Source organism: Gracilinanus agilis, chromosome 5, assembly GCF_016433145.1.
Source record: "Gracilinanus agilis isolate LMUSP501 chromosome 5, AgileGrace, whole genome shotgun sequence".
NCBI lineage: Eukaryota > Metazoa > Chordata > Mammalia > Didelphimorphia > Didelphidae > Gracilinanus > Gracilinanus agilis.
In genome coordinates, this window is record NC_058134.1 from 279,116,643 (window position 1) to 279,128,437 (window position 11,795).

At 34.9% G+C, this 11,795-nt stretch overlaps 1 protein-coding gene across 1 annotated transcript in view; it reads right to left on the minus strand.

Moving 5' to 3' along the window:
- Window positions 1-3,705, minus strand: part of SLC16A7 (solute carrier family 16 member 7) — a 26,169-nt gene extending 22,464 nt beyond the window's left edge. Inside the window, exons 1-2 of the mRNA XM_044679215.1 lie at window positions 3,660-3,705; window positions 763-906 (exon numbers count right to left, since the gene is read on the minus strand). Coding sequence (XP_044535150.1) covers window positions 763-906; window positions 3,660-3,705 — 190 coding nt within the window. The remainder of the gene's footprint in view (window positions 1-762; window positions 907-3,659) is intronic.
- Window positions 3,706-11,795: the final 8,090 nt, after the last annotated feature.

Genomic DNA, 11,795 nt, shown 5'->3' on the forward strand with positions numbered 1-11,795 from the left:
TCTCTCTCTCTCTCTCTCTCTCTCTCTCTCTCTCTCTCTCTCTCTCTCTCTCTCTCTCTCTCTTTCATATATTATGTATTATATAAACACATATAGTGTTTTACAGATGAGGAAACTGAGCATAGAGAAGCTATGACTTGCCCATAGTCACAAAACTACTCAAGTATCAGAGGCAGGATTTAAAAGTTTCTTTCTAATTCCATATCCAGTAGCCTAACCTCTATATCTCTAAATACCTAGTTTCCTTTAAAACTCAGCTGAAATATCACTTCTAACATCAAGATTTTCTTGATGCATCCAGCTGCTAGTGCTTTCTATGAAAATTATCTTGTGCTAATTTTGGATATACAGTATTTTATATATACTTCTTTATATGTAGACACCATCTCCTTTGAAAGAATTTAAGTTTCCTAAAGGCAGGGACTGTTTCAATCTTGTCTCTGTATCTCTTGTACAGCACAGTTCCTGAAAAATAGAAGACACTTTAATAAATCTTTTGTGCTTTATTGACTGACTCATTGATTGACATATTCTAAGTCACAGGCTTGTGATCTTCCTCCTGGTGTAGTTTCCTGGGCTGATGAAATCATGGATTCTTACCAAAGTTGTATATAGGACCATACCAAGATAACTTCCACAATAAAAATAAAGCTAGTCTAATTAAAATTAATAATAACAAAGAATAAGTATAATTCTTTAGGATAGCAGAAATAGCAAATAAGCAAAGTGATCTGAACAGAAAAATTTGAAAAATAGACTTACCTCCAACAAATCCCACACAGAGGTAAAGTTGTATTACGCTATTACAAAAAGAAGCAGAAATCATTCCCAAAGAACAGAGTATACCTCCTGCTATCATTACTGGTCGGCTGCCATATTTATTCACCAAAATGCTGCTTATCGGACCTAAAGGAAAAAGATGATGAAGAAATTCTCAATTAATTTTTAAGATATTATTCATTTTTAAACTTCAAAAATGTATTTTTTATATCCTGGAAACAATTTCATAGCATAAAATATAATTTAGTACAATATCTCAAAGTAGCTTTCCCTTCCTTACCTTTCCTTTCCATCATCTGGAAATCTCATTTGATAAATAATAAACTTCCCTTCTTCTCAGACCTTTCCTTCTTAGCCTTCATATTTAGCACACAGAAATAAGGCTCCTTTTAGAAGTCACTGTATATTTTACCACCCTTCTCCAATAGGAGGTGGACTAAATATTATTCATGTATCCCAATATATCAGGCTAAGGGAAGTCAGGATATCCCTTATTTATCATTGATGTTTCAAGATCTTCACTCTTCTTCCATCACTAAGCAATCTCTCCTCTTTTGAAATTCATTATGTCAATTTATGTCTCCCTATCCCATCATTGCTTTAATAATATACCAGGTCCTAGGTTTTGAGAGTGTGTGTGTGTGTGTGTGTGTGTGTGTGTGTATGTGTAGTACCTAGTTCTGTGCCTTACATATATAAAAGATGCTAAATAAAATGACTTGTGGTCTTCGTTAGATTCAAATTTTATTGGAAACCTTTGGTTGAGTGATATTGACCAGATGATGCTTGATAAATTAAATTACTGTCCCCTGCAGGGATCAGATAAAATTACAGAATGTGTGTGTGAGGGCAAATAAAAAGAAATAATATGAGACTCTATCATTCTTTCAGGTTCACCTTCAGTACTATAACTTCTCTGAGTGCCTTCCTTAAACTTATTTTACAAATTTGACTCAGTTCTCTATATATTTGAAAAATGAGACTTTTATGAGTGAAACTTACTGTAAACATTTTTGTGATTATTTTATGGTATCTTTTAGCAAAATATAGTTTTCCTGATTATCTATTTTGATTATATTTTTGCTTTTGTTTTGTCTTAAGATTATGATCTGTGGTTTTACTTTAGCTGAAAAATATTGAATTCTGCTTCAGCCCTTTATTTTAACTTCGTGTTTGTCTTTCTATATCAAGTGTATCTCTGGTAAACAACATGTTATTAGACTTTGGTTTTTAATTCATTCTTTTATGCACTTCTATTTTATGGGTGAGGTCATCTCATTCACATCCACTATATTTCTCTCCATCCCATAATTCTTCTCTTTTTTTTATCTTGCCCTTCCTCAAAAGCCTATTTTGCTTCTAACCCCAGACTCCCTTAATCTATTATCCCCTTTTATCACCCTCTCACCCCTTTTGCTTATCCCTTTCTCCTATTTCCCTATTGGATCAGATAAATTTCTATGTAAAACTGTGTGTGTGTGTGTATGTGTTGGCTCATGCATGTGTATTTCCCTTTCCATGATGGTGAGATTCAAGCATTGCCTCCTCTTCTGCCTCTATTTTCCCTTCCACTGTAAAGGCTCTTTCTGGTGTGCCTCTTTTATGTGAGAAAATTTCCCAATTCTACCTCTCTCTCATTCTTTTTCTTAATCCTTCTGTTTTTTTAATCATTCCAACATATTCAACTCACACTCATGCCTTCTGTGTATATGTAATATAAACTCCTTTTTAACTAGCCTAATAATGATAAAGTTCTTAAGAGTTACATGAATCATCTTCCCATAACAGAATGCAATCCTGAATCACTTATGATTTCTCTTTCATTTTTAGCTTATATGCTTCTTTTGAGTCATGTGTTTGAAGGTAAACTTTTCTATTTGACTAATATTTTCATCAGGAATTCTTGAAGGGTCTCTTGCATTAAATGAACTTTTTCTCCTGAAGGATTATGCTCTGTTTTGCTAGGTAGGTGAGTCTTTCTTATAATCCTTTTGACATCTGGAATATCATATTCTAACCTTTCTGCTCCTTTAATGTGGAAGCTACTAAATCTTATGAGATTCTGAGTGCAGCCCCATGGTATTTGAAATGCTACTTCTGGCTGTTTGTAATATTTTCTTCTTGACTTTAGAGTTCTAGAATTTAGTTATTATATTCCTGGGAATTTTCATTTTGCAATCTTTTTCAGAAGGTCATCAGAGGATTATTTTAATTTTCTAGACATTTTGGATCTAACATAGCACAATTTTCTTTAGCAATTTCTTGAAATATGATGTTTAGTTTCTTTTTCTGATCATGGCTTTCAGGCACTTCAATATTCTTAAACTATTTCTCCTTGACCTATTTTCCAAGTCAGTTGTTTTTCCTCTGAGACATTTCACATTCTTCTATTTTTCATTCTTTTGTTTTGTCTTATTTTTTCTGGATGTCTCAGTGGGTCATTGAGTTCCACTTGCACAAGTATAATTTTTAAGTAAGCATTTTCTCCATTAAAGTTTTGTACCTCCTTTTCCATTGGGCATATTCTGCTTTTTAAGAAGTTATTTTCTTCTATGAATTTTGGTGCCTCTTATAGCAAGCTATTAATTATAGTTTCATAATTTCCTTGCATCCCTATCATTTGTCCCATTTTCCCCCTACCAATTATTTCTTTCTTTAACTCATCTAGATTTTTTTGTGGCCTTATATCCAATTAGAATTTTTTTTCCTTTTTGAGGCTTTGGTTAAACCTCTTCTAGTATTATTGCCTTCTTCTGAGTTTGTGCTTCCTTGATTCTGAAGTAATTTTTTAAGGTCAAGTTCTTCTTTTATTGTTTGCTTACTTTTTTCAAGTCTATTTCTGGACTTTGAACTTTATGTTAAAGTTGGGCTCTGGTTACCTGGGGGTGGGGAGACACTGTCCCAAGTTTCAGGTTTTTTTTCCATGCTGCTCTTTTCACAGCTAATTCTGGAGGTTTGCACATTTTAGTGCTTCCAAGTAGATGTGATACAGGGAGGATTGTAGTTATTGCTTTCCTACTCTTTACTCTGTTCTTTATCCACAAGGGCTAGCCTTCCCTTTGGACTGGGAACTTTGACTAAGTACCCTTTTCTTCTGCAGTCATAATCACTAGCATTTCTCTTCGCCCTGAAATTATGACAAGAACCTGGTTCCTTGTGACTGACCACAAGTGTGCTTTTCCATCCTGGAATTGTAACCCAGAACTACATATGGGCCAGAGAGATGCTAATCAATGCCAGTGGCACCCTGCTGCCAGCAATGGTCTCCTTTCATCTCATTCTGATCAGTTGTCAGAATGGCTTCAAGGGCTGCTGTTGCTATGGGGCCACTACTAATACTACTTCATGTAGGATAGTGGTTCCCAAACTTTTTTGGCCTACTGCTGCCTTTCCAGAAAAAATATTACTTAGCCCCTTGGAAATTATTTTTTTTAATTTTAATAGCAATTAATAGGAAAGATAAATGCACCTGTGGCCATCACTGCCCTGCCCTGGATCACTGCAGCACCCACCAGCACACACTTTGGGAATCACTGATGTAGGAGCTTCCAATAGGCTTCCAACCTAAGTTTATAGAACTTTCCTAGGGACCTTCTAAAATGCCAAAAAATGACTGAAGTTGACATTTTTCTGTCTCTGCCACTTCAAAATTTGATTTGAGTTGACATATAAAATTTTTTAATTAATTAAAGAATATTGAGATAATTCAACTGGGCTGATGATTCTAATCCACCATCTTTCTTTTACCCTTGTGAATTGTTTTCTGAAGAAAAACACCTTTTTTTCCCTCAGAATAATATTGATGATAGGCCTTCAATCTAATTAATAAATATTTGTTAGAATTTATTTTGGTATAAGATAGTGCATATGCTATATATCATTACTAGGGTGTGTACATTAAATTAATTTGTCAATTTTGGGAATATAGTTGTGTTTATCTAACCAAATGTTCTTAAATAATTCCCTCCTTTAATTATATATTCAAATCTATATACATATTTGAACAATAACAATGACATTGGGTTTACAGACATGAATTTTATGGTCTTATACAAATCAAGGGCAGGTGAAGCAATAGCAAATTAAAGCCATAATCATTTTTCTCAAGACTGAGCTCTAAACTCCTTAGCTCACCCAAAGTTACAGAGAAGTTATAGCAGAAATAATTAATCATTACTTCTTCTACTTTGTAAATAAAGTTTTCTGTAGGAATGAGATTCTGAAAATAAAATAGTATTATACTATGGTTTATTTTAGATGAATCTTTGACTTTTAGTTCTAAAGATCACACTAATACTTTTTTATTCATGGGGTATGAATAAAATTACTTGGGTAGTCATAAGTTCATATCCAAAACAAAAAGTGAAGCGAGTTCTCTCCATTCTTCTATGGACTTGATAAATACATCCCTTCAGAAAATGTTGCCTTATTCTAATGGGACACACACACACACACACACACACACACACACACACACACACACACAAAACCATTCTTGTCAGTTCACTGAAGTTTCCTAAGTCGGTCCCTTAACCGTTGTTTTACACACTTATTTATCAACTAATATTCAAGGCCAACCAGTAATTGCATTATGCTATATTAGTTGGCTCTAACAATAAAAATATAAATGTGTAAAGGATGGACATAAAAGTAGAGGATTTATGATACTACAGTTTTAAGTGTACTTAAATACACTTAGAATTTTCTTAGCATCCCTTGATTAATGAAATGGATGCACGCAAAAGAATAAGGAGGTATTAAGAAGGTGTTCTGAATTATGTCTCTAAATTTTTGACCTAATCCCATTATTTCATGATTCTTTGATATATTCTGTTCCTTCAAGAAACTTGCAGGAGAGCTCAACACATAAGACTACCTAAACTAAGGGTTCTTAACTTGGGACTCTCAGAAAGGGGCTTGTGCAATAGATTTAAAGAGGTCCATGGAATCAAATGGGGGAAAAACCCTCTTTGTTTTCACTAATCTCTAACCAAAATTGATTAATTAATTAATCCATTTATGTATTTATTTATTTGTTTGTTTGTTTGTTTGTTTATTTATTTGGTTGTTTGCTTATTCATTCATTCATTCAATCATTCATTCATTTATTTGTTTGTTTGTTTGTTTGTTTTCCCCTTTAGAAAAATTATTAGGTTCATAAAAATCACACACAGATTCAGAAAAGCAAAAATCTCACACTTCTTTTACTGAACAAAAGTCATTAACAATTATTCTAACCAAAATTTAACATTCCCTTTAATTTTGATGTAGACAAACAAAATTCTGATAAAGGGTCCATAAGCCTCAACAGACTACTAAAATCTCTACTATACAGCACACAAAAAAGGTTTTTTTTTTAAAAAAAAAACCTTCATTTCAAAGGTAAATTAAAACAACAACAACAAAAACAGACAAACTGAGAGAAGAGGAAGGGATATTCAGTTAGCTCTATTTTCTAGTTATATTGCTTCACCACAGAGAGGTTTCATGTGGTTTTCCATCCTTAAAGATACAGTTCGACCACTGCAGTAAAATTAGCCAGCCTAAACATTAATCTAAAGAGCCAGGCTTTTCTTGTATTTATCTGTTGCTCAAGAATGTCTGTTGATAGAAGATGTTGCCTCCCAGATGTCACACTTCAACGGTTCTACTTTCATTGGTTAGGATAATAGATGTGATGATGATTTAGCAAACTAAACCATGGAAATTTTTTAATCAATGATTGTTTTCAGCACTATCCTCAAAAAATCATATAATTTATAGCCAAATCTAATTGAACTTACAGATATTACTATTAATAGTGGTTAAAATATCATTTAATAAGTTTCGGGTACGGCACAACTTGAAGGACTTCATTATGTTTCAGATATAAAGATAAAATATAGTCCCCCTCCTCATGGAATTTCAAATTTATAATCATGGAATATGACTCATTTATACATACGTGTACATGTGTCTATTTTGTATATAAATATATACCAATAAAATATATATTTCCTGATAGTAAATATTAAAAGAAAGTGTTATGTAATATCACAGAAGAGGCTCCTGTTGACTTAGAATATTACACAAAACTTCTTGGAAATGGGACTAACTGAAATGAGCTTTAATGTTAGGTAGGAATTCAACAATTGGAGAGTAGTTAAAGATTATATGAGACATAGGTAATTATACGGGCAAAATTGGAGAGTCATATAACATTAATGGATTAAGACTGAATAATCCTATTGGGTTGGAGATTGAGGACAAAGAAAGTGGTGATGTAAGATAAAGCCTCGAAGGTAGAATGTTCCTCAATAAAACATACTTCTTTTTACATGGAAATAAAAAAGGAAATATCAAGTGTTGCCAAACTTTTGCTATTCTAAGAAGACAATAGTGAACCATTGAAAGTTTTGAACAGAGGAATACCTTGAACTGATCTAAAGATAAGGAAGATATTTGGCAGCTGGATAAGAAATTGACTGAAAGGATAGATGAGAATAAGTTAAAATATGAGCAAAAAGAGCCCCTTCCCCACCCACTCACCCCCTCTAATTCTCTCTCTTGAGAGGGATGAAGTATTATCAGCAGTTGTTATATATTCCAAAATGTTCAACAGGCTAGAATGTGGGCTGAATCTGAGAAGAAAGTGTTCCATATATTTAGAGCATTTTGCTCAGTTCTCAGTGCCATATTTTAGGCAGGGCAATGCTAAACTGAAGCATATGCAGAAAAGCATTATGAGGATTAGGAGAAGATTAGAGTCCATAATATAAAAGGATTTACTGGTGAAACTAGGGATGGTTAGCAGAGTGGACAGGATAGAAAGACTACTGCTATCTTAAAGCTTGTCATGGAAAAGTGGGCAGCTAGATGGAGCAGTGGAGAAAGTGTCATTACTGGAGTGAAGATGAGCTCAAATATGGCCTCAGACACTTACTAACCTGGGCAAGTCACTTAACTCTGCTTGCCTTAGTTTCTTCATAAAATGAACAGGAGAAGGAAATGGCAAACCACTCTGCTATCTTTGCCAAGAAAGCACCCCCACAAAGGCCATGAAGGGTCAGACTCAACAACCACAACAACATGTATAAGGAGCATTATTGTTCTGTTTGTCCTGAAAGGCTGGAAATGGGAGCAACTGGTTAAAAATAAAGAGATGTATTTAAATGTAATATAAGGAAAAAGTTCCTAGCAACTAGAAATATTTCCAAAGTACAATGAAACATGCAAAAAGACCATAGTCAGTGATATTTTAGAAGCTTTTTTAATTCAGGTATAAATTGGGTGAGATGACCTCTGTGGTACTTTCTAATGAGAAGTAATGTGAAGATAATAGTAGATTCCTTTGAAAACCAAAGAGGAAAAAGCTAATTCTTCTGCTTGAAGGATTAGAGAGATGGGTAATGGATGGTTTATCAGAGAGGTAAATCACTACAATGAGTCTCAGTGACTTGTCTTCATTTCCCATCAGTTATGTAGTGGGATATGGGACCCCTAAGAAAAACTTAGAGATCCCAGGTTCTAAGGGATATGTGAGAAGCAGTTCAGTCCTTACTCATAGGAATGTGATGTGGCTGGACCCTGGTGCCTTCAGGCTACAGCTGTGTAAACACTGAAATCTGTAAGGAATGAAGACAACATATATGTCCCACACATTTTATGATATGTCCCCTACTATCTGAGCCCCTCTCACGGACGTGTACCTATTATTCACATCCCAGACATTGGGACTCCTCTTGCTACTGACAGCCCATCCCCACTTTTCTGTAAACTTCTCACTTATCAGACTTTCCTTTCCTTTGGAGAGGCAATTTCTATCTTGCCTCCTGGACAAATTCAAATACATTTCTCTATTTTATGAGATTTTCTGTGAGTCTATAATTCCTTAGATGAGTCAGCCACCCCTTGAACAAGGTTGGACTTCCTCCTAGAACAGTAACACTGCATTTATTCCATTCCATCATCACTGCCACCACTCCCCTAAGAAAGCTCATTCTTAGGCAACTCATCATCATGGAGATATCTTCAGCTTTGGTACTTTAAATCCATTATAATCTTCAGTAGCTTCTCCCTCTTTGATTGGAAGGTTAGAGAGCAGAACAGTACCTCTTCTCAAAGTTTCCATATAAAGAGAAATCAGAGACCCAGAGAATCGTTCATTTTTCATCAATTCATCTGTACTACACTCTACCATTACCCTGTCTCAAACTAGGTGCCTCCTTCCCTCTTCTTCTATTTCAGTTTTCTATTAGATTGTAAGTGTCTTAAAAGCAAAGTTTATCTTTTCTTTTCTTCTTTGAATCCCTTTCCTGAGTCTACCACAGTATCTGGCACTTAGTAGGCACTTAATAAATATATATTGTATCATATCAATCATATTACATTGTAATATACCTGAAGTCCAGATGAGTTACCTTCAAAAGGTTCATCACCATGTTGTATGTAGGATGATGACAATTAAAATGATAACAATGGTAACAATAAAAAATGATGATTAAGATTTGCCACAACAGCTCTGAAAGACTGGCTACTAAGTCATGGAGAAGTTTTACTCTGAATTATTAGATGGAATACCTATATTGACATCACAGTTCTTTGAAGCCCTGGAGGTAAAATTAGGGTATTAAATATCTTTGCTAAAAGGCAAATGTGTGTCTGTGTGTGTGAGGTGGCATAATACATCTAATGATTACCAGTCATTAACAATGGTGAGTGGTCACCTAATAAGGCAATGAGTAAATGGGACATGGCTGGTGGCTTTTTGTTGTTTTTTTTTTTATGGAGAGAGGAATCAGGCAGTGAGTCACTGAAGCATAAATTATTCATCAGGAGCACCCAAAGAAGACAAATTAAAGTTGAATGAATGCTGGGCAAGTGAGGACAGTTAAGAATTCTGGATGCCTGGGAGAGGAATGGATCTGAATGAGAATGTTCATGTCCCAAAATAGAAACACAGGAATTGAGGAAATAGAAGAAAAAAATCCTTACCAGCTTCAAAGTATTTTTTAATTAAAACAAGGTTATCCTTATAAATAGTCAATATATATGCATATATATACAAATATATTTCCTGAAGCATTAAAATTATAGAACATGTGATGATCCCCATTAAAGATGTTCTAAAAAAAGCAGCTAATTCTATTAAATTGTCAAGATATAATGACATTTATAAATTCATGGGATTTTAGAACTTTAAGCTAACTCAACCAAGTTTCTTTTTACAAGTGGAGAGACTGAGTTCAAGAAAGGTTAGGTGACTTTCATGAGGTCACTAGATCAACTAATGGAAGAATCAGGACTGAAACTCAGGAGTCCTGTAGTTAATGAGTCAGTCAGTCAGTAAATATTTTTAACCTCAAATGTACTGAGCCCTCTGTTAAGTGCTTGTGATACAAAAAGAAGCAAAAGACAATCCCTGTCCTTAAAGAGCTCACAATTTAATGGGGGAGATAACGAGGAAACAAATATGTACAAACAAGTTATGTACAGGATAAATAGGAAATAATAAACAAATCACTTAAAATATTTAAATAACTGTACAAATAAGCTATTCGTGGGATAAAGTAGATGTAATTTCTGAGAGATGGAACTAGTGTGGAGAGGGATCAGGAAATGCATGAAGCAGAAGATGGGATTTTATTTGGGATTTTAAGGAAAAACAGAAGCCAGGAGGTGGAGGTGAAGGAGAACATACCAGACATGGGGAATGAGCAGGGAGAAATGCCCAGAGCTGAGAGATGGAGTATCTTCTACAAGAACAGCAAAGAGTCCAGGTGTCACTGAATTAAAGAGTATGTGATAAGGGGAAAATGTAAGAAGCCTGGAAAGATGTGAAAGGCAGAGTAGAAAAGACCTTATCAAGTAGGGAGATGACCTGGTCAGACCGATGCTTTAGGTAAATCCTTTTGCTGGCTGAATAGAAAATGGATTGGAGTGGGGAGAAACTTGAGGTAGGCAGATCTGCCTACCAGCAGGTTGTTGCAATAGTCTAAGCAGAAGGTGATGAGGACCTATACCAGGGTGGTGGTAGCATTGGTAGTATAGTAGAAGAGAAGGAAGTATTTTTGAGAAATGTTTCAAAAGTGAAATCAATAGACTTTGCCAACAGATTGGCTGTGGAAGATAAGAGATAGTGAGGACTCCAAGATGATACTTAGGCTGTGAACCTAGAGCACTGCGATGGCAGTAGTACCCTTGATAGTATTAGGTGAGTTGTGGTGGTGGGGGGAAGATTTAGGTGAAAAGACAATGAGTTGTTTTGGACATGTTTAATATAACTCTTAGATATCAAATTCAAGATGTCTCAATGGCAATCAGAGATGTGAGATCTCATGAGGAAGATTACAGCAGGATTGGTGGTTTTGAGAATCATCAGCATAGAAATGATCATTGAAATCCAGGGGAGGGATGAGTTTACCACATGAAGCAATAGAGAGAGAGAAGAGAAAAAGGTAGGTCTAGGACAGAGTCCTGTGGGATATCTATAATTAGAGCAAGTGCCCTGGTTGAATATCTAGCAAAGGAGATTTAGAAGTAGACATCAGACACATAAGAGGAGAACCAAGAGAGACTGCTTTCCCAAACAGTCCCAACTAGGACATGACTCTTTTTTTTTTTTCATTTAAAATCTACTGGCTTTGGGGAACATTGTTGAAAGTATTCTTACTCGGGTTTGGATTGGATTAGTTATTCTCCAAGGCCACTTGCAACTTTGTGATTTGGAGGCTGTATTTCATTGTATTTATCTAACAACATGATCATGTTTCTCATGAAGGAAATATTTTCTAAAAGTATTGAAGTCCCATGATTTTTCAGCTCCTTATAGAAAACCCAAAGAAGAGTAAATGATTTCACCTCACTTTGGTGTTCATTGTTTTAGAATCTAATAAAAGTTTTATTTTTTCACATTTCAGTGAATATGAATCTCTAACTTCCAGCTGTGAAACTGTACTCCTCCCTTTATGAACTTGCCTAAATCAGATTCCACATTTAACTACATTTAAAATCAGTTAACATTTCCCATCTGCCTG